Source organism: Propithecus coquereli, unplaced genomic scaffold, assembly GCF_000956105.1.
Source record: "Propithecus coquereli isolate 6110/MARCELLA unplaced genomic scaffold, Pcoq_1.0 Scaffold794, whole genome shotgun sequence".
NCBI lineage: Eukaryota > Metazoa > Chordata > Mammalia > Primates > Indriidae > Propithecus > Propithecus coquereli.
Genome location: NW_012154107.1, coordinates 730,710 through 757,593, shown reverse-complemented (window position 1 = coordinate 757,593; position 26,884 = coordinate 730,710). Strand labels below are relative to the sequence as shown.

General features: G+C 53.0%; 1 protein-coding gene across 1 annotated transcript in view; it reads right to left on the bottom strand.

The window, feature by feature from the left end:
• Positions 1–26,884, bottom strand: part of RNF213 (ring finger protein 213) — a 94,703-nt gene that overhangs the window by 23,300 nt on the left and 44,519 nt on the right. The window contains exons 21-41 of the mRNA XM_012663084.1: positions 26,181–26,346; positions 25,151–25,368; positions 24,037–24,177; positions 23,763–23,927; positions 21,892–23,044; positions 20,696–20,886; positions 19,967–20,122; positions 15,395–19,003; positions 13,691–13,827; positions 13,200–13,295; positions 12,194–12,312; positions 11,304–11,423; positions 10,712–10,857; positions 10,202–10,349; positions 9,796–9,934; positions 7,129–7,320; positions 6,117–6,262; positions 4,735–4,889; positions 4,366–4,578; positions 3,840–4,018; positions 3,117–3,237 (exon numbers count right to left, since the gene is read on the bottom strand). Coding sequence (XP_012518538.1) covers positions 3,117–3,237; positions 3,840–4,018; positions 4,366–4,578; positions 4,735–4,889; positions 6,117–6,262; positions 7,129–7,320; positions 9,796–9,934; positions 10,202–10,349; positions 10,712–10,857; positions 11,304–11,423; positions 12,194–12,312; positions 13,200–13,295; positions 13,691–13,827; positions 15,395–19,003; positions 19,967–20,122; positions 20,696–20,886; positions 21,892–23,044; positions 23,763–23,927; positions 24,037–24,177; positions 25,151–25,368; positions 26,181–26,346 — 7,710 coding nt within the window. The remainder of the gene's footprint in view (positions 1–3,116; positions 3,238–3,839; positions 4,019–4,365; positions 4,579–4,734; positions 4,890–6,116; positions 6,263–7,128; positions 7,321–9,795; positions 9,935–10,201; positions 10,350–10,711; positions 10,858–11,303; positions 11,424–12,193; positions 12,313–13,199; positions 13,296–13,690; positions 13,828–15,394; positions 19,004–19,966; positions 20,123–20,695; positions 20,887–21,891; positions 23,045–23,762; positions 23,928–24,036; positions 24,178–25,150; positions 25,369–26,180; positions 26,347–26,884) is intronic.

Genomic DNA, 26,884 nt, shown 5'->3' with positions numbered 1-26,884 from the left:
AACTCCACATCCCTCTCTGATCACATTCCCCTCCCCCGCCCACAGAGATAGCCACATCCCTAAATTTCTGCTCTTAAGATATCTGCGTGCATGCGTACACACTGTGTGATTGTTTTGAATGTTTTAAAACTTGGTATCAATGACAACACACCGCACGTAGGCTTCTGCAGCTTGCACTCTGCACTAACACACGTAGGTCCAGATCATTCTTGCTACGTGCTATAAGGAATCCATTGATGAATATACCGGTTACCTGTTTTCCAATTAATGGGCATTTAGATTTTTTGCAATTTTTCACAATTCCCAACATTCCTGTATTCAACATTCTTACATGTGTCTGCCTGAGTACAAATGGGAAGTTTCTCTATTACAGTAGAAATGGAGCTGGGCACAGGAGCTCACGCCTATAATCCTAGCACTCTGGGAGGCTGAGGCAAGAGGATAGCTTGAGGTCAGGCATTCAAGACCAGCCTGAGCAAGAGGGAGACCCAGTCTCTACCAAAAATAGAAAAAATTAGCCAGGTGTGGTGGTGCACACCTGCAGTCCCAGCTACTCGGGAGGCTGAGGCAGGAGGATGCTTGAGTTCAAGAATCTGAGGCTGCAGTGAACTAGGTTGATGCCACCGTACTCTACCTGGGATGATGGAGCAAGACTCTGTCTCAAAAAGAAGAAAAAAGAAAGAAAGAGAAAAAAGAAATGGAAGCCCTGGTTTCTAGGAAATACACATCTTCAGGGATACACAATTAGTGAGTTTAATCGCTATGCGTATGGAATTTTGTGGTTAGGCGTGATATTTGTGTAGATGTTCTGATATTATGTAAACCCTTGGGCAGTACAAGCTTAAGGAGAGTTCCCTTCTATTCATAGTTTGCCAAGAGTATTTTTTTTCCCAAATCATAAATTTCATCAAATGCTTTTTCTCCACCTTTTGAAATGATCATTTAGAGTTTACCTTTTAATTTATGTAACTGATGACATTTACAGATTTTTCTGATTTTGAGCCATCCTTGAATTCCCAGGATTAATCTTACTTGGAAATGATGTGTGTGTTTTTAATAGCCCGATAAATGTGTTTTGTTAATCAACAAGCCAATTCAAAAATGGGCAAAGGACTTGAATAGACATATCTCCAAAGAGATATTCAGATGCCCAAGAAGCACATGAAAAGATGTTCAATATCACTAGTCACTGGAGAAGTGCAAATTAAAACCACAATGAGATACCACTTCGCACCAATTAACATGGCCATTATCAGAAAAAGGGAAAATAACAGGTGTTGGCCAGGATATGGAGAAATCAGAACCTTGGTGCATTGCTGGTAGGAATATAAAATGGTACAGCCACTGTGGAAGCCAACCTGGTAATTCTTCAAAAATTTAAACACAGAATTATAGGATCCAGGAATTCCACTTCTCAGTACATATCCAAAAGAATTAAAAGTAGGGACCCAAGCAGATGTTTGTACACCCATGTTCGCAGCAGCATTATTTACAGTAGCCGAAAGGTGGACATAACTACATGTCCATCAACAGGCGAATGGAAAAACAAAGAGGGTCTATCCATACAACAGAATATTATCCACCTTAAAAAGGAAGCAAATCCCGACACATGCTACAACACGGGTGAACCTTGAAAACCTCATGCTTAGTGAAATAAGCCGGACACAAAAGGATAATGACTGTACGATTCCACTTACGTGGGTCCCTGAATAGTCCAGTCCCTAGAGACAGAAAGCAGAATGTGGTTGCCAGGGGCTGGGGAGTGGGGACGGGAAGTCAGTGCTTCACGGAGAGAGAGTTTCGATTTGGGAAGATGAAACAGTGCTGGAGGGACAGAGCGGTGACGGCTGCACAACAGTGCGAACGTAGTTAATGTCACCGAATCGTACACTTAAAAATGGTTAGAATGGTAAATTTTATGCTATGTGTATTTTACTGAAATAAAAATAAACATGGCAGTGGCCCAGTTGGGTGGAAGATGGCAAAGACGGGGATGTTACGGACTGAAAAGCTGATGGCGCCCTTACGATCTGCAGAACTTCTGGAAAGACTGTGGTCTGTGACGCCTTGAGAGGCAGAGCATGCCGAGTGCGCACGCGTCCCGGGCTGCGCTCTTGAAGAGCGTGGGTGTGCCTTCCGCCTCCCCTGCCTTCTGTCCTGGGGGCTGTGACACCAGCAACAGCCTTCTAAGACCACAGGGTTGAGGCTGCACATTAAGGACGACAAAGGGACGAGACAGGAGTGGGGATGCCTCACTCTGGGGAGCTGGTCCCTTAGCTCCGGGCTGCTTGCGCCCACCCTGCTCTGTGAGCGAGAAATAAGCTGGTGCTGTGTTTAAGCCGCTGACATTTCGGCCATGTCTGCGGAGACGGCGTGTAGCATCCACGCCAACCTTCCTCAGTACGTCCTCCTGCATCCGAGGCTGGACGGCTAAAGCTGCCGTTCTCAGACACCCTGACGGCAAGACCTCTGGACGTGGCCCTGTGCAGGCCACGGGGTGAGCGAGGCAGAGGCCGTGTTCTGCTGAGCAGCCGTCGTCGCTTGGTCACAGAGTCGGTGGCTCTTTCTGCAGGGGCGCTGTCCAGTGCTGTCACTAGCTGTATAAAGGGTGTTAAGGGGCAGCGGCGTGGTGGCTTCCTGTTCTCTCGGTCCCATGGACAGCACTCTGCTCTGAAGTCCCCAATCCCAGTGGCATTCTCCTGCATCTTGTCTCCTTGACCGTGGCAACGGTAACAAGCAGCTCCCCCAGAGAGCCAGGCTGGTGGTCTGCTCTGGGGTTACCCCAGAAGCCCGGTAATTGCTCCCCGAGTTTTCACTAGCTTGTTCCCTGCACGGGTCCCTGTCTGCATGCGATTCCTGCAAGAGTTTCTCCTTACGCGACAGAACCCTGAACGATACGCCCCGACTTACAGGAGAAGGTAAATAATGAAGCGATTAGACATTGAAAATGTACTGGCTTGTTGATGAAAGCACGTTCCTTTACCCCTCTAGACAAGTTCTCGGCGAGCTGGAGGGGAGCGCACTGACCTGCACACGAGCGCAGGTCACGTCTCATCACTCCTCGCTGTGCGAAGAGGCGGACCCGTCCTCACCGCAAGCCGAGCCCACGTACTCACCTTGTCCAGCAAGAAGGCGTACTCGGTCACCAGCTTGCTTAACTCGGGGACCTGGCTCTCCGTCCCCAGGAGCACATGCTCCACGAAGAGTGCAGTGGAAAAAATCCGATTCCACTGGTTTCTGTCAAAAGAGGGGTGTCACTCACTCAGGGACAAAACAAGGACGGGGGGAGGGAGGCAGGTGTGGAGGCAGAGGACAGGGAGAGAAGAGAGGGCCCCGGGCACAGGCCGGCAGCAGGGATTCCGCACGGACGCCTGTGACGCGTTCCCCGACCCGCCACCCGTGCCCGCTCTCAGACGCTCCGCTCAGACGAGACTCGACTCCCACACGCCCTCCCTCAGCACACGCCGCCACCGCGACCGGCTCAGTCCCACCTCGCCTCGAGAGCCCAGTGGCGCGGGAACCGTCTCTCTGACCCTGATGGCCTGTACCCTCCTCGCCCGTCCCGCCCACCCCGGTGTCCTTTCTAACTGCTCCTTTCTGCGCAGCCTTCCCCATGCGGCATCACGACGATCCGCTCCCTGAACGCGCAGCCTTCGTTTGTGTCCGCAGCATCACGAGATGCCCGGCGCTTAATAAGGGTTCGACAAACGCAAAGCGAGTGAGAGAGGAAAGAGCCCTTCCCGCAGCAGGAGTATCTGCTAGTGCTTCTCGCGGACGTGCCCAGGACGTGGCAGGCCCTTGGCGGGCACAGGCAGCAGGGACGGGCTCCTGGGCCTCACCTGACTTCCCTGACAGCTTCGGTCAGCCTTCTGCTGCCGTGCACGTGCCCGTGGGCGCAGACGAGCTCCAGCGGCATGGAGAGGTTCTTCACCAGCTGCAACCAGGCCTGGGGGCTGGGCTTCAGGGCGTCTCTCGTCAGCATTTCCACACAGGCCATCGCTGCAAACGCATCCAGTGTCTGGGGACATGGGAACGGGTGCGTGCCTGAGCTATGGCCCTCCTTCCCCACCTTTTTCCTTTTTTGGGGGCTGCTCTAAACCCTTAGGCCAGAGGCCTGGCTGTTCGCCCAGTGTGTTCTTGTGTTCCAGGCTTGTAACCTAATCTTTTATTGTGTTGAGATATAGGAAGCATTAGTTAGATGTGTTCCTAACATCTCTGAGTTATACTGACACGTGTGCCGCGTGAAGAAGCCTCCTGTTGGGAGCACAGCCCCCCAAGCTTTCCATTCCCAGGGTGGAGCTGGAAGCACCCCTACACTTGCGTGGGGCTGGCCGAGGCCTGGGCCTTCCCCCAGAGGGGCCATACCATCTCACGGCCAGCCAGGTCGTGGCTCCGCGAGGCTTGCGCCAGGCTCCGTAGAACTTGGGGGTGGATGCTCAAGATCCTGGAGAGGTTCTGCAGCCGGCTCCTGAAGCGGTGGTAGGCGAGGTGCACCCAAGGTAAGGAGACCCCTTGCTCCGGCCCTCCTGACGCTGCTCTCAGTTCACTGATGCCGGACCACAGAGCCATCTGCAGAAGCTGGGGTTCGAAAAAGTTTTTAGTATATATTTTCAAATTACAAAAACGGCATGTTTTCCCCCACCCGTCGGCTCCCCGCAGCCGAGGACACGTGCCTGCGTTTGCGTCCGGTCCACAGCACACAAGCTGCACACTTGACCCCGTGTCAGTCTCTACCTTTAGTTCCTCCGGCGTGGACATGCTCATGGTCAGGAGGAGAAAGTCCGCGCAGTAGCGCTGCAGAAGCTCTTGCTGCCGCTCTTCACGGAACTGGGCGAGAAACACGCCCAGCGGAGTCTGCCGGAAGATTTCCACTAACTTCCGTGACACCCCTGCAGAGAGGAAACCGGAGAGTGGCGTGGAGCGCGACTCTAAATCCCGAGTCTCCCCTCACGTGCGGAAGAGCCCGGCTGGCCCATGCAGGAGCAGGGCCGTGGTGAGCGGCAGCAGCGGGCAAGGCTCTGCCGGGTGGGAGCCCAGATAAGGGGCCCCAACTGCCTGATCTTATGGGGCATAAAAGGGACGGTCACTGTCTAGACATGTAAGGTATTTTCCAGTGGAATAGAGAAGGAAGGCAGAATCGATGGTAAATTTTGGTCACAAACAGCCAAGTTAGCCCCAAAGGGTAAAAACCGTCTGGAGTCAGAGACCAGAGTTGTATGTTGCATGTCTACAAGTCCCAACATGCCCAGGAACCCAGGGTCCCAGTAAATCAGGAGCGAGTGGGCTGCTCTTGAGGGGCTGGGGACACAGAAGCCTCACACCAGAAAGATCTGGCTTCTAGCGGATGGGGAGCCGGCCCCAAGGGGCTCGTATCACAGGAAAGCAGGGTCGGTCAGAGCACTGCCCTGGAAAAAGGGCAAAGACTACTTCAAGTTTGTCCAGGAAAAGCGGCAGAATGCTTGGCTAGAAAAATAAGCTCATCTGAGTGTTTTCACCAGTATTGTAAGGAAATGGTGAAAAGGTTATTTCATGAATGAAAGACGCCTTTTCCAAAAATGTTGCGTAATCCTTGGTGTTTCTGGAATGACGGTGGCCAAACTCCTTGGCGTTCAGCAGCAGAGCGAGCGCCAGCCTGGGCTTGTGTGACCCGGAGGCACTGACAGCTCAGTGTGGGGGAAGAGGATGCTCTAGGGGCTGGCATTTTCCGTGAAAGGCACAGCTGAAGATATCCCCTGAGTTTCGTGCCCGAGTTTCCAGAAACCTCGGAACGGGAATGCCCAGCTTGTGGCAGGGAACAGTCCTATCCTGCCAGAATGCGCCCCATTCCGCCGCACCCCTGGCCACCATGGCACTGACACTCCTCTCACGGCTCCCTTTGCCATGGGACCGGAAGGCTCCTGATCCCTGCTGGGGACTCTCGCTCCTTCCGCAGAAACTTTAGATGAAGGAATGGCACACATTTGAGGCTATTCCACAAACAGTGCGAAAACTAAAACCTCCAAAATGAACCTCGGGATAGACAGCCGTCTGTCTACTCGCTTATGGTCAGGCAAAGTCTCTGTGAGTAACAGGCTGGTTCACCCGTGCCAGACCTCCCTGTCCCGGGGTGGCCTCACCTTCCGCATCTGTGATATACTGAGCCTGCACCCAAAGCTCCTCCAGGTAGTCCTTGATTCTCCAGCTAAACGGGACGTCATTGGAAGCATTCTCGGAAAGGTTCATGTAGTTCTGCACCATGATGGAGGACATCTCACTCTGAGGTCTGCAAGGAGGCGAACAAGGACAAGAATGTGGCTTGTGAGACGTCACTCAGAATACACGGCAAGAACCGCTGTCCTCAGTTCCCTTCAGTCCCCGAACACGGGGTGCTGAGAGGCTGCACAGACAGCTGCGGTCCGCTCTACAGTTCAGGGTTTCTGTCGTGAAGGAACTAGGGGACTACCTCACGCAATCCCTTTGCTTTACAGACAAAAACAAACGAAGGCTGGTGGAGTAAGTTGCCCACAATCTCTGGCAGAACAAGTCTTCTAGTACCCGAACCTGTTCTTCTCTGATTCCTCTTAATACAGAGCACAACTTGTCAGAGCGGTTCTTTCTCGAACATCAGCAGCACCTTGTCTTCTAAGTAAGAGCTTCCTCTGGCAATTCAGAATTCCGCTTATTTATATTTATATATTCCTTATTAACCCATGTCCCAGAACTGAAGCCCCCTGAATGCAAAGAGGAAGCTCTCCGGAGGCCAGCTGAGCTGAGCTCTGTAAGGTCAGGCTGAGGAGTGGGCTGTGCAGCTCCTCCCGTGGACCGAGGGACAGGAAAGGGGAACACGGACCACAGCTCTCCTAAGCACGGCGGCCCCGTCACACACCCGTTTGCATCCGGCTACTCCAGCTATAGTGGGCGCTCTGAAAGCAGGGAAATGAAGAGGGTGGTAATGAAATAAGGATTTCTCAGAACTTCAGTAAACTTCCTTTTGCAACGCCATAATCCTCTAGGCAGCAAAAAGAGCCAACATAAATGTTATTCTAAAGGCAGTATCTGTGTTTTATCAAACGCTTGGAAGAACATACTAAAAGTGTTGCTATATTATGATTTTTTCCTCCTTTCCATCAAAAGAAAGTCTTTATTCACCTTGCGTTATTCATCACAAGAGGAATGTTCAGAAGCTTAATGTCTCTGAAAATAAACATCCAAAGATCTCTTGCCCAGGGTGGAGAATCTGGCCTGGCCAGGAGCTCGAGGTTTCCGTCTCTGTCGATGAACGATATCATACTCGCCAGGAGAGGTGTGACAACACCCTGGACTCGCTTCCAAAGGGTCTGCCTGCAACACAGGAGACAGAGGGGACCCCGTCACAGTTGAAAGTAACCACGGCGCGGTACCTGCCATCCTTGGACATTTCATTCCTTCTTGAGCATCAGCAAAACATCTAGTCTACTAATTGCTGCACCGTAGCTATGGCTGTAAACTGAAATTTTCATAATTTCTAAGTACTAGAAAAGAAACTCACAAATGGAAATATCTATGATTAGAGGCAGAACTGGAATGGAGCGTAATTCTACATCTAATAAACTGTAATTAGGTCCCTGAAAAGGTGAAGTAGTACTTGCTTTTAATACATGTAACTGTTTTCCAGAACAAGTCATCTAATTCCTATAAATAAAGAAAATAATGACCAACTCATTTAGAAAAAAAATCAATGTTCTTTTTTTTTGAGACAGAGTCTCACTCTTTTGCCCTGGCTGGAGTGAGTGCCGTGGCATCAGCCTAGCTCACAGCAACCTCAAACTCCTGGGCTCAAGCGATCCTCCTGCCTCAGCCTCCCAAGTAGCTGGGACTACAGGCATGCGCCACCATGCCCGGCTAATTTTTTCTATATATTTTTAGTTGTCCGATTAATTTCTTTCTATTTTTAGTAGAGATGGGGTCTCGCTCTTGCTCAGGCTGGTTTCGAACTCCTGAGCTCAAACAATCCGCCCGCCTCGGCCTCCCAGAGTGCTAGGATTATAGGCGTGAGCCACCGCGCCCGGCCAGAAAAAGAATCAATGTTTTAAGAAAAAAATCAGTTGTGGATAGAACATAACAAAGTGGAAGAGACCAAAATAAGTTTGTTCCAGATCACATTAAACAAGAAAGCATGTTTATCTAGAACTTAGTTTTAGTTGTCGATGTTTTCGTATATCTGGCTATTTTATAGATATATAGATAATGGTTCAATTAAGTACATTACATTTTGTTATAATTAGTGTTTACCTATAAAACCTCTGTATTTCATTTCAAAATTCTTGTGGTAAAGGATAAGAATTACTAGGTATTCTTTGTAATTCTAAGAACGTTGGGAAGAGAAATGAAGGCTCTATTTTGAAAAGAATAAAAAGAAACACTTTTTAAAGTTTATAACACACGGGAACCTAAAGAGAATCTTAAAATGTCTAGCGAGCAAACTAAGCCTGCCACTGAGCAAAGCGATCGCCTTGGCTGAGATGTTCACGCAGCCAGGAGGAGAACAGCGCTACAAAAGCGAGAGGTCAAAGCCGCCCACGGGAGCTGCTGAGCCTTATTCGGCTGTATCTGGAGGGGTGCGCAGAGCTGGGAGCCGGGAGAGAAGGACTCCAAGGATTTGGGCTGTCCCATCCCAAGGCAGCAAATGACTGAAGTCCAGAGACCATGGCATTCCCAAGCTGGTCCCCAAGTCTCGTAACAGTCAACCAGCGGCCCTTGGAGCACCGCCCGGCTCTGAAACAGGTGGTGTGAACAGGCACAGTTCTGACCCCAGACTCAGCAGCCGGGCAGACGTTGCTGGTGCCCGTGGAAGGGACAGAGCCAGTCCTCGGTGCTGTGGTCACCAGCAGAGCAGGGAAAAGCGGCTGGGCGGTGCTGCACACTCGCCCACGGAAGACACCCTGCGACCCAGGGGCAGCCGAAGCGGGGGCTGGACGTGCGGATCTGGAGAAGTATTAATGCAACCCACAAGCAGCAGCCAAGGGAAGCGAAAATATTTCCAGGTCCACACCTGATCTTACAAAATTCCTGCAGAAGGTGTAACGAGGAAAGAAACGAGGAGAACTAGAGGAAAAAACAGAAACAGAGAAGCCCCTGCCGTGCGGAGCGCCAGCAAGCTCGCCCTGTCCTGTCAGCGCCGGCTCTTTCCCACGTGGCCCCGGAGCGCAGGTGCGGCAGGCAGAAGGGGACCGAGGGCTGGACTCAGCTTTCTCTTAGAGACGAGGAAGCTGAGAGCAGACGAGGCAGTCAGCAGTTTATGGCCCCGCAAGCCCGGAGGGCTGGGATCTCTGTCTCGGAGACCTTCCTCCGAAAACACGTGGCCTTCAGAGGTCATCGCGGGTTAGTCCCGAGCAAAGGGTCAAGGACCGCGGGCAGTAATGACACTCTTGGGTCCTATTTTTGTCATCATCGTTACTTTGAGCAGCAGGACTTGGAAAATCATTGCTGTTCCCTCCCCGCATATCACCTTTCTAATTTAATTACCAAAAATAGGCTCCCTTCCCATGGTTTACAACATGCTAGTAAACGTTTACCTCCTGTAAGAACAGATGTCTATTTCTTCAAGTTTTGTTATTATGAAAAATTTTAAACATACACAGAAGTAGAGAAAAGAGTCCAACAAGCCCCATATAACCACCACCCAGGTTCGTTTTGTGCTCCTGGAGGAAAAACAACAGCTTTGACTTGCTCTGAGGTTTGGAAGCCTCGGCGCTCTGCTGGAGAGGAGGCTCCGGCACACGGGGCCACACCCCGCCGCGGTGCAGACTCCGCTCCCGTGCGCTCCCGTCTGGGTACCTGAACGTGCCCGCCTCCTGGAGGGCGTCCTGGTTCGAAGCCTCCCTCGCCACCCACTCCTTCAGACTGTGCAGGTGGTTCTCTTCTTGCTTCTTTAAAAGATCATGGAGGCGCATCTTGGTCACCCGCAGGAAAGAGGCTGTCAAGGGCAGAGGGGACGGACACTGAGCGTATCCGCGGGCACCGCCCTGCGGGCTCCGCGGCTTCCGACCCGCCCGCCAGGAGGGAGTCCTCTGGCCAGGCCACCTCTGGAGTGAAATTTGAGAGATGCTCTCAGATTCCCGCTGTGTCAGCCACTTCTGCTGAGCCACAGGAACCTGGAAGGGCGTCCCCTCGACATCGGGCGGGACGAGTCACACTCCTCGGGAAGAGCCCGCACGGGGTGGGCGAGGGGCGGGAGACTCACCACTGCACTCGTCGTCCTCACTGAAGAGGCCGAGCAGGAGCTCCACCCTCCTCATGTTGCGCCTGCAGCTCTCGCTCTTGTCCCTGAGCACCCCCACGGCGCTCTGCACGCAGCTCCTCAGCAGCCGGGTGGTGTCCAGGATCCGCACCTGTCGATGGGGACAGCCAAGTCTTCCGTGTCTGCCACGTCCATGGCGGGTAAAAGCCAAACTACCCAACTACTGCCGTGAGCCCCAGGGAGGTGTCCGTGAGGCACCCAAGCACCACGGGGTGGTCTTCACTGACAGCCGACACTGCCAACCTACCACCTGCCGGCACCGGTGCCCTTGGCTGATACCCTGACAACCAGCCAGGAGAGGGTCACTCGTGTTGGGGACGAGAGACATCAGCCTAACCGCCCCCCCCAGTACGGCTGCATTGACTCCTCTAATTTCTGGGGGAAAAGTAGGAAGATGCAGCTCAAAAGTGTCACCCAGCAGCACGTGGGGGGGCCAGAAAAACCAGAACTTACGTCACTGCCTCCCATCTGGGAGGTTTCATCTTCCGTCCTCCCAGAACTTTCCGTCTCCATGTCCACGTCTGCCGTTTCTCCCGATCTGCTACTCTCTGTTTCCATCGCCTCCTCTCGGTCATCTTCCGCCCCACGTCCCATCTCCACTGCAATCGGAGCCAATGCGATCCGGTCACCACTCGGAAGGTGGGACCGGGAGTGCCGGCAGCACTGTCTGGGGGTCTGCATGCTTGGGCTCCACCTTCCCAGGCGTCCCCAGCCCCCAGCTCTGTGGTGGGTCCCCAGACAGGAGGATATTTGTCATGAAGACCAGCGCGAAAGGCACCCACTGAGCGCGGCCCACCGGCGGCAACTCCTTCCCTCCCGCCTGCAGCCGAGGCAGACGGAGCTGACTCACTTCCACGGCCGTCCCTACTCGCAGAGGTCCACTCCTGCACATGGGACTATTTACCCTCTGCGTGGCCCTGTGCTCTAGAGGAGTCACCAGTCATGCCACGGCTGTGCTGAGCTCCTGCGGAGGTGACGGCGGCACGGCCCTGCCTGCCAGCACCACCCGCCCCTGAGGCCTGCCCATCGGCCCCTCGCCACTCACGCTCGGGCTGCTCTCCCGGCTCGAACAGCTGGCTGACCGTGACGCTCTGCAGTTTAGTCACGTCCGAAACCATGACTGTGGATCTCCGGAGGTCGTCAATGTGCACAGACCGCCATAGCCCTGTGAAGAACAAAGCCACGAGGAATCTTCTCGCGTCTTCTCGTAAGTCACAAGCAGGGACACACTGCACGTCCTGAGTGTCAGCTGCACTGACAGTAAATGAATGACTGGGAGACTGACCCCTTTTCCGTGTGCTGACACGGAAATCACCCGACCCACTTCTTGATGTGCCTCTGAACAACTTCAGCATAAAATCCGTTTTAAGACCTGAAATAACAGACTTGGGAAGGATATCTGGACGAGGCCTGCGATTCTTTCATAAATGCGTTCTTAGATTTGCTGTATCGTCATTAGCAAGGCATCGGCAAAGCCTGCCTTCCGTTATCTGTGAATTCATTAAACTAAATTTATTTCCCTACTTCTAGAATACCGATTTTCCTACATCCTAAGTAGTTGTTCACTATTACTCAGAAAAAAGAGAGAGGAAGATTTGAAGATACCATCCCCGGCCCCCGAGACAGGCACGAGCTATGGGTGCACTCATGCCAGTGGGGGTCAGGAATCTCCTCTCTGTTGTCCACTTAACAACAGGTGGGGCCAGAGGGACTAATCCAGGGGTTACCTACAAGTAAGTAAAGGAAATGCTAAGTGAGGCAGCATCAAGTCCCAAGATCAGTGTTTTTTACAGTAATTAGTGGTAAGAAATCTAATTGCATCTGAAAATTGTTGCGATTAACATTAATCATTTCAGACATGTACAACACAGGACCAAATGACAAATAACCCAAACAGTATCTAAACAGATACATTCACTAATGTTATGGTCCTACCTCCATGGAATCCCACATAGGATGTTCCGCTTCCCATCCGGGACAGTTTTGTGATGAAATAGACGAAGACACGGCCCTCGTTTCCTTGTACCTTGTTGATTTCATTCACAGCAGAATACCTATTTCACAAACAAAGAAAAATCAAAACAGAACAAGCAGAGAAACAAAGCAACACAGCCCAGCTGCTCAGGGCGTCCTCGGAGCTGTTAGGCTCAGTCTCGCGGCCTCCCATTTTGACTGGCTTTAAATAAACTTCACACCCCCACGCCTGTGATTTCTTCTCTCAGGAGGGGATGAGGAGTCCTTTCTTAGTAGGCTCGTCTTCTTGCCCGTTGCTGTGTCCCTCTGCTGTGAAGTGGCATCCGTTTATTGTCCAGAACCCCTGTCTGTGCCCCGCAGAGGCCGGCCCCGCCACGACACAGGTGGGGCTGGCTGAGCCCTCCCCTTCCAGGAGGAGCTCTGTGCGCACGCGGTTCTCCCGAGCCCGTTTCTCACTGGGATGCCGCTCAGCCATGAAGCGAAACGTGGCATCCCATGCTTTAAAAGGGCCCAGAAATCACTTTCACTTTAACAGTAAGCAATAAGGGAATTAAGTAATAAGGGAACATAGTTAATTCAGATTTCCCCTTATGAACACGATAAAAACGTCCACTAAACATGAACGAAAGCATTTACATACCGTTATTGCGCTTGAACTGGCAATAAATAAAAAATGTGTAATTCAAAGTTAACAATTACTAAAGCATTTCTGCACACATATGCTTCAAGGACATCCACTTATGTCCTGTTACAATTTCTATCATTCACGCTTCCTGCATTTCACCGTCTTAGCGTTGTTTTTAGCCTTTTCTTTTCGTCTCTCCAGTTTCTCTAGTCCACATGGGGGAATGCGTAGGGGCATTTCTACATTTATTATGATACTATCCTGGAAGAAACTCTTTAGGAGCTCCTCAGTAAACTTTGGGTTTCCTAGGTAGTTTTCTGAAGAAAATACTAAAAAACGTACTTAGCCGAGGCAACGAACTGAGCACTCTGAACTCCGTCTTCAAAATCTGTCTGAATAATGAGGATTTTACATCTGGCTGCACAAGTTAAGCAGTTTCTGAAAGAAAAGGAAATTATTCAAGTGAGTTCTCTGTCCTAAAAAATGGATAACAGAATTCCCCAAAGTGATGGAAAATAGGAAGGCTACGTAGAAAGAACCGCTCAGGTGGGATTTTTCTCCTGTAAGATGAACAGACAATGTCGTGGAGAAATTTTTAAAAACCCAATCAATGCTTCCTAACATGATACGAGGACAGTGGTTTCAGAGCACGATGTCATGGCAGGTGCGGGGCTGCAGGACGTGAGAGTGAGGAGGACACCCGGGGATTCAACAGTGACCCTTCCCACAGCCGCACGTCCCCAGTGCTCGCTAACCAAAGCTGGCACCAGAGCCGCACGGGAGAAACACACCTTGGTGGGGGCGGGGAGGGGAGGCCTGGCAGGGCAGCTCACCGGACTTCCTTGAGGAAGGCGTGCTCGGTGTCAAACTGCTGCAGCCACAGGACCGTGGGTTTCTGAGCCCCGCCTCCTAGCTCCAACGCTAAGGCTTCACAGTCGTGACTCGTCAGCAGTCTGGAGAAAGTGGTGATCTGCAAAGTTAGGAAACGCAAATTATTTTCCAGAGTTCAAGTAGGTTTAGATCCCAGAAATTGAGGATGTTCAGCCGACGTCTTCTACGGGCTCAGCGCTGGTACCGATGGGAAAGAACCCAAACCCACAGAGTTTTCAAAACCAAGGCGGTGCTGAGGCCAGTGGAACCTACAGGATCAAAAGGTATCGGAGAGAACACTTCACCCTGCCCCAAAGATGCCTTAGTCTCCTTCCTGGATGCCTGCGTCCCTTCCTGTTTTGGTCCCTACTTGAGATTCTCATGACCCTTCAGGGCTCAGCACAGATGCCACTTCTTACCATCTAGCTTTCTGCTTCCAGAAGCAGTTAGCAGTTCCTTCCCCCCCGCTGTTAGCAGTTAGCAGTTCTCCTCTACAGTGGATCACGCCCCATAGCGCAAACCCAAGCGCTCCTTAAGACATGCTGAGGTCTTAGCTCACAGATCCCATCTCCAGGCCTGGCTTTACCACTGAGCTCCAGCCTCCTACACCCACCTGCAGGACAGACAGCAAAACACGTCCCAAATGGACTTTGCCATTGGCCCCCCAAAATCTGTTGCTCATTCCTGGATTATCTATCACAATGAAGCCACCCTCCAGCCCTCTCGGGAGGAATCCGGGGAGTCCTCCCTCCGCAACTACACCCCCAGGGCCCCTCTGTGGGTGTCCCTAGCCCGCCAATTTGCATCCCATTTCTCAGTTCCGTCCACGCCTCTCCCCGACCCTGTTCCAGCAGCCTCCAGGCTGGTCTGTCTTTTCTACAATGGTCTTTCTTTCGTCAGACTCTCTCTCCATCACCCCGGCAGAGGGACGCGTCTAAACACACACTCCTCCGTCACTCCCCTCTGCACAGCAAAGACAGAGCTCTGCAGCGCGACCCACACGGCCCTCGACGAGTTCTCTCTGATGGCTCCTCCTCCCCCGTCTCAGCACTCACAGCCTTGAATTCGAAGCTTGGTCAATGGCGCCCTGTGGTCTCCTACACAGAAGGTGCTGTATCACACCTTAACTTTCGCCCATGAAGGCCCTCTGCCCATGATCCCTTCCCGGCCAGCTGGAGGGGCCTCTCCTAGAGAAAATCTCGTCTGCCCTTGTATCCTGATCTGCGCTGCCCCTCTCTGCTCTGAACATGGCATTCGCTTATCGTACAATATCCACGGCCTCTAGGGATGACGTGCCAGTCTTCCCACATTACACGTGGACAAGACCAAGGACAAGCACTGGGCCCATTGATTTTTACATCCCCGGTGTCCTTAGCTCAGGACTTAGCCTCGGTGCTTCATCTGTTGACGTGAATGTTGTATATGGTGCTGCTGTCAGCACGGAGCCCCGCACAGAAGTAGACACTCAAAACTTGGCTAAATGGAACTCACGTAAATACTTGACCTCCTTGCTCTCAACACGGAGAAGAACCAAAAGTGTCAGCATACCCACTATGATCCACTACGATCCCTGTACACCGACTTGAAAAGAATCCTGAATCTTGGCACTAGGGATTCAGGACTTTTAGGCGAAAGAGCATAGAGTGAAACTGTAGAAAGACGGTCACCTCTGTGAAGACGGCACAGCGTTCCAGGTGTGTCGTGTGAAGGTGAGCCCGCAGGAAATCCGCGAAGGAGTTGTGCTGCTGAGTGTGGTAGTATTCCCGAGACAGAGCCTGGGCGGCGAACAAGCCCAGCGAGGAGGCGCTCAGCCGGACCACGGCGTCGGGGGTGGCGCAATCCAGCAGGATCAGTTTGGCCTCCATGGACACCTTCTGGTAGAGCTCCTCGGTCGGGTCCCTGGGCCCTTGCCTCTCTGTGACCTGCAGCACCACGGAGGCGCAGGTGTCAGAGTGGTAGCCGATGAAGACGTCGGAAGGGCTGTACTTGTGTCTGGCTAGGAACGGATCCGCCTTCATGTGGATGAATTTCGCCACCCACGTCTCGAGTTCGTCCACGATGTTCTTCTGCCATTTCTCCAGCACAGTGCTCAGGTCCAGATAGTGCTTCTCCAGCCGGTTGATTAGGGGGATGGGGAAGTGTCTGTACACAACGTCCTTTTCTTCGATGACTATCAGGCGGAAGTCTGGGTGAACCCGACATTTGACACGATGGGTCCCCAAACCAAGGTCCACGTACTTCTGACCCCCGAGGTAGACGTAGTACTGGTTGAGCGCGTCGTAGAGGCTCTCGTAGAGGTTCTGCAGGTTCAGCAGCACCACCATCTTGCCCGTTTCCATGCAGATCTTCACGCGGTTGATGTTTCTGCAGATCTGGGTGTACTCTTGGTCCCTGGGAAAACTGGAACCAAAAATAATCTCCGGCTGCTGGCCCTCGCTGAAGAACGTCTGCTGCAGGATCTGCAGGGCCACGTAGTTTTTGGTCAGCACGAGTAAGTAGCGAGAGTCCACGTCCTCCAGCTCTCTGCCCGGCGCCTTCTGCAGAGCCCCGTAGATGTTCTGCTTGATCAACTGCACGGTGCTGACTTCTTCTGAGCACTTTGCCTCGGGTAAACTGGCTGTAAAAATGTCCAGAGCGTGGATGTCATCTTTGCCGCTGAAGTTTCGGAGGACAGCCTGTGCAATGTCTCGTGGGGAAGGCTTTCTATTAGAGGCTTTAGCCATGGCAAAGACCATTTTGATGAGGCTGTAGTAGTCACGAAGCCCAAAGAACTCCTTGTCCTGGCTCCTGCACACTGTCTCGTAGGCTTTGGCAAAGGGTGCAAAGAAGCCCTGGATTCTGTCCCGAACGAGGCTGTCCGAAGAGCAGATGCCCTTGGCACTCTCCATGAGCTCCCGCTTGCTGGGGCTGCTGCGTGACACAAAGATACCCCGGTTCATCTTGGCGGGGTCGAGGGCCCAGTTGGAGATGCCCACAAAGCCGACCTTCTTGTGAGGAGCAGGATCATCTTCAATGCAGCCGTCTTCCAGCAGCGGGTGCAGAGCCTTCAGGGGCATTTTGGGCGAGTCTTCCGCCAGCCCCACCTCGTCTAACACCACCACGGAGACATACTGCTGCAGGTCCTTCCCCTGCTGGAAGCGGGCGCACTGCTTGAAGGTGCCTATGATGCCTTGCGGGGTGGAATGCGGGCTGCACTGGAACGACACCAGGTGGACCTGCTTCAGGCTCCGGAAGAGATCCGAGTAAGCAGCCTGGCCTTGCATGGCGTCTGCCACAATGGTCTTGGCCAGAGATTTGGAGCTGCCAGGCTTCCCCACCAGGAAGAGAGGAATCTTGAGCTCAATGCAGATGACCATCATGAAGACGTTCTCCTTCAAAGCCAAGTTCTTGGCGATGGTTTTCCTCAGAGGGACACCGTTGAGAAAAAGATCCTGTGTTCGAGTGATTTCCTCCAGAATAATCTTGCTGTCATTATACGGTTCTGGAAAGAACCTGCAAATGGCTCTGCGATACGAATCTTTCTTTTCTAAAGAGGCGTGGTAGCACACGCCGATTGCCAGTACCAGGGACCAGAGGATGGGGTCTCTCTGGACATGACTTCTGCTGGTGTTGGACTCGCAGACCAACGAATTCAGTTTTACTAAAAGCATCTCACTGTGGTCGTAAAACCATTTGAAAACTCTCACGCAGCGCTCCACGTCCCTGAGGCTGACAAAGCTGCACTCGTCTTTTCTCTTCCTCATGAAACCCTGAGAGGCAGAAAGCACTTCTGCGATCACACGAGTCTCGTCCGGTTCTAGGCGGATGGAGTCGACTAGTCTCTGGACGATCTGCTGGATGTAGAGCTTCTCAGCAGTGTCATTCAGCTGTCCAAAGTCCCACACCAGAGGAATCAGGCTCGGGGGCAGAGCATGGACACGGTACACCAGCTGTCTCAGGGGGATGGAGCCCAGCCTGTCTGCCGTCTCCTCCGCCCTGACCCGGTAGCCCAAACCGGCGGACTCCAGACGACAAATGGCCTCCTCAGAGTGCTTCCGGTAAGGGTTGCAGGCAGCTATCACATGCAAGCCAGAGCACTTAGCCAGGGGCTGGCCGCCCATCGTGTGGTCACACAGGACTTCTTTGATAGCGCTTACGGCTTCCGTTGTGTTGGCTTCGTCCAAAAACAAGATGGTGTCCAGCTGATGTTCGGCCTTATTGAGGAAAGCGATATCCTCAGCCTCCCTGACTTTGGAGTAGATCATGTCTGCAGTCGTTCCTCCATGGACCTTGACCAACTTTATCGTTTGAGCATCGGCACCACCACGCCGCAGGTCGCTCAGGAATTTGATGAGCCTGGTTTTCCCGCAGCCAGTTTCTCCCATGATGATCACCGGGATCCCACATCGGAACCGCATCTCAATGGCAAGGATCTTCAGCATGTTGTCTGTTGTAAGCTCGTACGTTTCATCAGGGTCAATGGGCCACTGGATCCCTAAGGCCAGGCAGAGCTTTTCGAGCTTCTCGTGCCTGGGCAGTTTATCAAAGTCGACATTGAAGGGCACCCTCTGAAGCAGCAGCCCACTGTACAGCTCCATGGTCATGACGTTCCTCTTGATCACGCTCCCAGTCAAGTGGTTGATGGCGTCCACACCGCCATTCTGGTTGGGCTGGAAATGGAAGCCTATGAATGTCATGGAGGTGTGGTCATCGTTGAAGAAAACGTATGGATGGGGCTCTGACTCCCACCGCTTCCGGAGGGAGAAAGGGGCCAGATCTTCTTCCTTAACCCCATCCATGGGGACTGTGTGCTTCCCTGGGCTTTGGTCAGAGGTGTCAAGTGTCGGTGTGGAAAAATCTCTTGCCATAAGGATCATGAAAGTCACCACAAAGTTCTTGAAGCCCTTCAGTGTGTCTCCAATAACATCTGGATCGCAAAACAGAGAGGCCTCGCAGTCTCGGAGCTGGTAATTCAAGAACCGCGCGAAATTCCGAAGCTCTGACCAGGATGGGTTTATCACCCCACAGTAAATCAGGAAGTGTTGAAGGCATTCCTCCGGGGTGCCTTCGATGGAGCCTTCTTGGTACTGAAACAGGTCGAGGTTTTCGTTTTGATGGAATCGTTTTAAATATTGGTAAGGTCTTTGGAAAGTTTCGCTGCAGAACTCTATGAGATCCATCCCCGGCTCTCCATGGCTCCTCTCAGGATTCAGCTCCATGTCCAGCACTTCTTTGGGAGGCCTGCAGGTGACTTTTGGGAAGATGTCAAGAAAACTGAACTGGGGGGTCCGTGCACCCTGGAAAGGAGAGACGTGGATAACATGGTTACAACTAAGTCTCCTAACAAATGCTTTTCATGTTTCAGCCCTCCACGGGATCTATATTGGATAAACCTTTATGAAAAAAATCACTTAAAAATATGTAGCTTCCCATAGACGCTTACTTTTACATAGGATATTTTTTGCACATTAGGGTATTTTGGAGGCTGAATGGTGGGAGCTGCACTCTTAGGAAAAGAGGGCATTTTCTAGCCCAACTTCCTGCAACTAGACTTCCCCATTAAGCACAGACGTATACACATGTGTGTGAGCATAGGACTCCCTTTTGCTAAGAAGTTTCCAACAAAAGTCTCCTTCCCATCTTAGCTGGCAAGAAAGATGACTTCTCTCTGCAAATGAATTTACCATGTTCAGTGCACAGCTGGGATTTAAACTGTGACATACAGCATTATGCCTGAATTGAACAAACAAATTTAAGATACTGCTGATTAATAGAGGAGTATTCTTTTTTTTTTTTTGAGGCAAGGTCTTGCTCTGTCACCTGGGCTAGAGTACAGTGGCATCATATCTCACTGTAGTCTCAAACTCCTGGGCTCAAGTGATCCTCCTGGCTCAGCCTCCCGGAGTAGCTAGGACTATATGTGCCACCATGCCTGGCTTCTTTTATATTTTTTTGTAGAGATAGGGTCTTGCTCTTGCTCAAGTTGGCCTCGGACTCCTGGCCTCAAGCGATCTTCCCACCTTGGCCTCCCAAAGTGCTAGGATTATATGCGTGAGCCACCGCGCCTGGCCAGAAGAGTATTTTTATTCCAGACGTTATTTAAAAACAAGTTTAAAGATTAAATTTTCTCTACTAACACTGCACTCAGCTGCTTCAGTAAGGCAAAAGTGTGCATCACCGCAACGCATCACTCCCCTGCAGTGGGCGCTGAAGGAAGTGGAGACCCTCCCAACCAGGAGAAAATGCCCCGCGGTACAGACCGGTGTCGAAGACCTCCCGGGCAGCACTGAATTCCCTTCCAGGATTTCAATGACGTATAAATGGCAGGGGTTCCGGAGCCACATCTTCCCATTTATATCCATTAAGTACTGTAAGATGAGGAGTTTGAAAAGAAACACCCAAATTCCAGTCTGCACCTAAGGACAGAATCATAGGGGTTTGCAAATACACAAAATGATGATGAGTTCTTCCAATCCTAAGCATCCTCTTATTTTGTTCTCTGACAGAAAGATACTGATCATTAATACAGACATGCACCAATCATGCACTGTGAACGTTTCAGAGAACCGGTCACCTGTCCCACAGTGGTCCCGTGAGATTATGATACTGCATTTTTACCGTACTTTTCTTTGTTTCGATGTGTTTAGATACACAAATGCCACCATGTTACGATTTCCCACAGTATTCAGCACAGTGCCGTGCTGTCCAGGTTTGCAGCCTTGAGCAACAGACTGGGCCATGAAGCCTCGCTGTGCAGTAGGCTGGACCACGTGGGTTTGCGTAAGCACCCTCGGTGATGTTCACACGGCTATGAACATCTATGAACAAATGCCTAACGGTGCATTTCTCAGAACACACCCTATTGTTAAGAGAGGCAGGACTGTCCACGCAGAAAGAAGAAATTCCTTACACAGGGAGGAGGCAAAGTCACAGTGTGGGATTATGTCTTTGTCAACGTGTCCATCCGGCTGAAGTTCAAGGGCACTTACCGAAGAGGTCACATCCACGTGGAATATCACGGGTGTCTTCTGATACTGTGCAGCCAGGAACGGCAGGAGGGAGCCCAGGACTTGGCTCTCATCCACCTGAGGGTCGATCAGTCGAATGGTTTTCAGAGGCACTTTCTTGCTGGTCATCAGCTTCAATTTGTGATGCAATCTCTTCACGTAGAGAGACTTTCCTATAACAGAGACGGAAATTAGGTCCCAGGGCCGTGGACAGAGTAAGAAGATGCAGGAAGATTTATTGGAAGTTACTTCCTTCTGTATAAAATTTAAAACCGAGGCAATATAGCATCAGATTGAAGAACACACTTTCAAATCCTCACGTGTCCTAGCTGTCACCTGCTCACTGTCCTGGCCATTTCCCTGCTACGGACGACAGCAGTGTAAACACAGTCACGCGTCACTTGACGACGGGGATGCGTTCTGAGAAGCGGTCATTAGGCGGCCGAGTAGCTGTGTGACCATCACAGAGCGCTTACGCAAACCTAGGTGTAGCAGGTCTCGCCCACTACACACCGAGGCCACACGGCATAGCCGCGGCGCCTGGACCGTCCTGAGCACCACAGGCAACCGTGACACGGTGCGAGTGTTTGTGGCTCTGAACACAGAAAGGCACACTGAGATACAGTGTTCTGATCTTAGGGGCCCAACGCCACACACGTGGTCTGCTGTCAATGGGAACGTCATTAAGCAGAGCCTGACTGTGAGTGACACTGACAGCGAAGACACGCTGGGCGGGGAGGGGAGGAAGAGCACCTTCGTCCCGACAGACTGTAGCATTGCTAGTGGGGCAAGAGAACGGAAACCACTGTTTCTCTTCAGGGGGACGTGATGGCAACTGATGGGCGGGTCCAGAGGCATCAGCCTCTCTCCAGGCAGAGCAGTCACAGCTGCCCTGCTCTGTCAACCAGCGTCAACCCCAGAGAGACTGCTGGAGTTTAAGGGGAAAAAGTAAACTGCAGAGAAATTTGCTTAGAGGAGGAAGGGCGTAGGGGGTCCCAGGAACCGCCCGACGCGGGAAACCAGGTGAGAAAGGGTGTCCCGCTCTGATACACGGAGCCAGGCCCCCGAGACCCGCGTCTCCACCTGCAGAAGGGCTTCCTCTGACTCGCCCGCTGCTGAGGAGGCCAGGGTCATCGGTACCCCCCGGGAGACGGAGACAGTGCCCCCATTCTCATTACCGACGCCCGCTCTCTCCGAGGCCACGATGCCAACACACATGCGGTCCTTGAACGCGGCCGCCGCCGACAGGCTCTGCTCTGGGACGTGGAAATGCCGTGCCAGGTAGGCCTGGATGGCCTCGAGGGGAGCCTGGGGAGTGACGAGGACCTTGTGCTGGCTGAAGGCCGAGGGCAGGTAGCAGTGCTCCCGCTCACAGTCGCAGACCAGCACGAGCTGGTAGTCCTCCCGGTGGCGCTGCGTGCACAGGCTCTGGAAGAGGGTCTCCGCCTGGCAGGCCACCTCGTAGCTCAGCTGGTCTGCGAACAGCAGGCTGTAGACCTTGCGCCCGTGGGAGCCCAGGGTGAGGCAGCGGCGCAGGAGCAGCGCCACCTCCTCAAACGTGGTCCCCGGGGTGCAGAGCAGCACCTCGTCGTAGGTGGGGAGGGGCTGGTCCGGGGCCTGCATGTAGATGGCCAGGGCAGCTGGCAGCACCTCCGAGTGGCCGCAGACGACGAGGTTGGGCTGGCCGACGTGCAGGCCTCCCGGGAGCTGCCGCTCCGGCGGGGGCCCGCCCATCACCGCCAGGTGAGCCAGACAGCGGCCGAGGGCCTCCAGGTCCAGGCAGTCGGGCAGGAAGGCACTCAAGCAGCCCACGGACTTTTCCATGATGGCCTTCAGCTTGTCCACCAGGCTGGACTCGGAGAGCACCAGGTGCAACTCCTTAACCACTCTCCGCACGCAGTACCTGGCGGCCTCCTCGTCGTGCCCCACGGAGGCCCTTAAGACATCCCTTGGGGTGCAGTGGCCTTTGATGAAGGACAGCATGGTTAGGGCAGCTTCGCTGGGCGTCTCCTTCCTGAGCTCGGTGCTCAGGTAAACCAGCTGCTCCGCCGTGTAGAAGTTGAGGTGAAAGTGCTCCATGCGCTTCTCGGTCACGAATCTCTTCCAGTGGCCCAGGAAATGCTCCATCTGCCTGCAGATGGCTTCCAGCAGCCCGGCGACGTCCCCGCTCCCCGTCAGCTGGTTAACCAGCCCCAGGCCGAAGTCCATGCGGATGGAGACGTCCCTCCTGGGGGAGCAGTAGATCTCGGCAGTCCAGCTCCTGAACAGCATGTTCCCGGCAGAGTAGAGATCTAGAAAGGCCTGGACCAGCCTCTGCACGCTGCAGAACACCTGGGGAACGAGACAGGAGAAGACACTGCAGAGCTGCCCTGGAGGGTGACACGCTAGTTAGAACCACACACAGGCTTATCACAGAAGGACTCGGGTTTGTTGCTTTGCACTGGTTCCCCGTGTGACCCGAGCACACAGAAGGCCTTCCTTCCTCATCTGTGTCATCAGCCTAATAAGAGGGGCTGTCGCTAGAAAGCAATAGGTCGAAGAGATAAAGGTTACCATTTGCAAAGTACAAATGAACTCTAAAGAAAGAACCCACAATAAAATTGAGGGACTGTTACAAGAACCGGTGCACCTGTATCACTAGGTCTCTGTTTGGATGAAGGACGCCATCTAAATCTTATGCATTTGCATTCTTGCCGATCTGCAGAGTAAGTGAAGCAATTTAAGTTGCTAAGAACTATTCGCTGGGTGGTTTCTTCAGAATGGTGGACCACCTGCCAGCTCGTGACAGTTCCTTTTGTGGACCACAAGGAGAACTGCTACCCCAAGGGCCAGCCCGCCGTAGACTTCTCTCTGAGGCCACGACCTGGGGCCACATGCACTGTGCGACTCGCGACCTCCACTCTCCGTGGGCCTAACAGCAGAGCCAGTCTCGCCATTCAGACCCCAGCTCAGACCCTCCCCCTTCTCAAATGCGGCAGCTGCGACAGCGCCCAGCCCAAGCCAGAAGATGCTCACAGCCGCTCAGCGCCCCACACGGCCACGTCCTCACCTCGGAAAATCGGTCCACCTCCGCGTTGCTGTGATCCTTCTTGCCAGACATCAGCATCAGCTTGTTTAAAAGCTCCTTCAGCTCCTCTAAAGAGTAGTCCCGCATCTCCTCGTGGCCACCGTGACCCTCAGGGAGGATGAGGCGTAGAACTGCGTCTGGGGAAATCTGGGAAAGTCCACGCGTTAGAGGCGGTTTTCCAGCGGCAGAGGCCCCTGGGCGCGCAGCAGCCTGCACGTGCTGCCCACAGCTGCGCCCGGGCACTGGGGTCACTCACCTTTCGGCCACCTTTGGGTGCCTCGATCACATAGATGCCTTTGCTGTTGATCGCGCTGGCCAGGGACAGGGACGAGAGTTCTACAGACCCGTGACTCTCCTTCACTGTTTTCAGCCACTCCAAGTTCCTGGCAGAATCATGCTGTTGGGACAGAAGGAGAGGTACAGGCCAGGGTCCCGGCGACCCTGTCCTCCTCTTCCTCCTGCGCCTCCTCCCACCTCTGCTCCGCAGGGCAGGCTCCTGTCACTCCTCCCCAGGTGCAGGGCACGGCCGTCCCCCAGTGCCCATGGCAGGGTCAGGTGGCTCCCATGTGCTCCTGCCTGTCCTTCTCAGGACCCGTCACGTAGGGTTGCTGTTTCTGTGTGAGGCTGCGCCCACGTTTCCACCAGCGCCTGGTGCCCGTGGCCTGTGATTCTGGATACGTGGATGAGCGTGAGCAGCCACGGGCTGGCTCTCCACTCGAGCAGCCCTGCGGAGTGGCACCGGCTGCAACAGGGCTGTGGGGGCGTGAGTGCCCGATGTCCTATTGTGGTCCCCGAGTGTGATCAGAGACTTAAGGGAAGACTGCAACGGAGACCTGTTTGGATATGGGCTTCCAGCAGAGGTGAGGACAGCTCTACCTGCTCATGCCTCCATCACATCCTGCCAGCCACCGCGGAGCCAGGTGTGCTGAGCGCCCTGGGTGCCTCGACTGGGTAGGCCTGTGAGCCAGCTCAGACCCTGGCACAGGCAGCTTCCTTACACTTAAATGTTCACCTTTTCCGATACAAAATTAATCTACATCGATTGTGGAAAACACAGAAAATATCCAAAAGTGACCGAATAAAATGACAATTACTGCCATTCAGAGAAAAATAAAGGTAACATTTTAGCATGTTTTCTTTTAATATTTTTTCCACGTGTTTTGTGCCAGTTTACTATTGTTTATGAGTAATTTTGTATCCCGCTTTCTAACATAACAAGATGGAGAAAGAATTTCCACTTGTGAAAAAAAACTTTTTCAACATCACTTTAAATGGCTGCACACAAACCTACGTCATTTGCGTTTCCCGCAGTGTTGCCAGAGCAACGCTGCATTCAATGTGATCTGCTCTGGAGCAGGAACAAGACTTACCAGTTTCTCGGGCAGGTGCTGGTCGTTGTCCAGAGCCTTCCACAGTTCTTTCAGATGCTCCATGAACACGCTGAACTCTGCTGCCGGGTCCAGCTTGTACAGCAGCGGGGCGTAGCCCTGCACGGCGTCGTGGAAACAGGCCACCCGGTCCACGTCTATGTCGTTCTCTCCCGCCGAGATGGAAGCCAGGTCCACAAACACCTTCAGCTCGTTGATGCCTCGGGAAGAGAGGAGAGGAGGTCAGCACGGGACTGCTCCAACACGGCCACGAGGCTCTGTCCTGCACAGCATTCTTTAGCGACGCTATATATGGACGTTCAATGAATTTTTAAGGTTTTATCCACTTTCTGCTTTCAATAAGAACACAGGTATGTGGTGGCCGTGCCTGCAGTCCCAGCTACTCGAGACGCCGAGGCAGGAGGATGGCTTGGGCCCAGGAGTTGGAGGCTGCAGTGAGCTACGATTGTGCCGCTGCACTCCAGCCTGGGCGACAGAGTGAGACCCTGTCTCAGAGAAGCAGACCAAAAAGTCCACCGTTGGAAGCCATGAAGCTTCTGATGAGACTGGATCCAGGGCAGCCTCTGACCCCCAACCTCGCTGCACACCAGCTCTGCCCCCTGCCCTCCTGTCCCACCTCCCCTTCTTCACTCTGAACTCGGGCAAAGGCATCTAAGCTACAGAACTAACATGCTGCCAAGAAATGGACATCATCGATGGAGATGCTGGGACAGAATCTCTCGTGGACAAGAGCTCTTCCCGCTCCACCCAAAGGAAAAGCTGAACGGCACAAGACTGTGCAGAAAAGGACCCCGGACCGTTCCTGGAGAGCGTGCAAGGAACAGAGTGCGGGATGGTCCGCGCCCACACGCGAGAAGGGCCAAGCTGACGTGACTCCACCATCTTCCCGGGGAACGCAGGCCCGCCTTCCCGCCCGCCACGCAGCGCGTGACCAAGGGGAGGTACTTCCCAAAGGTCAGGAACACCACACAGAGAACGGTCTGGAAACCCTCTCCAGACTCCTGGCTGTTACCTCCTAGCGCCTCCCGGACCCAGCCGACGAACTCCTTTCTCTGGGACAGCGCCTGCAGACACCGGCACCGGGCCGTGCCCACATCCTGCAGCATCTTCTTGGCCCGGATGAGCTGCGGGCTGATCTGGACCAGTTTCTCGTGGCAGAAGTCGTCAAAGTTATCAGTCTGCAAGACAAAGCTCTGCTGGGGACGGGCACTCGTCACCTGCAATCCTAGAGTCTGTGAGCAGACACCGGCCACCCCACGGTCCTCCCCACCCCCGGACTTGCTGCTGCCGCTGCGGTGGCAGCCGGCTAGGCTCACACCTCGAAAGTGGACAACGTCACCCCCATGGCTGTCTCTGCCCAGTCAACGGCACCTGCTATTCCTGTGCACCAACAGTCTGCTGAGCATCTTACGTGGATATTAAAATCCATTCCTCACAATAACCCTGCCAGGTACGTGTTGTTTTCTTCTGCTTTATTGATAAAGAAACACAGGTCCAGAGCAGCTACTCAAGGGCGTGCTACTGGGACTCAGGTTTCAGTGTGTCTGATTCCAAATTTGTGCTAAATTTCAATCACTGTCATACTGGTCTGTACTATAATACAGGTATATATACCTTACAAATGCTCACCTTAAAAACAGAAAGCAAAAGACTCACTTCTTAACTCTAACAGAAACAACTTATTATTACTGCTTCTTTTTAAAAAAATTTTTATTA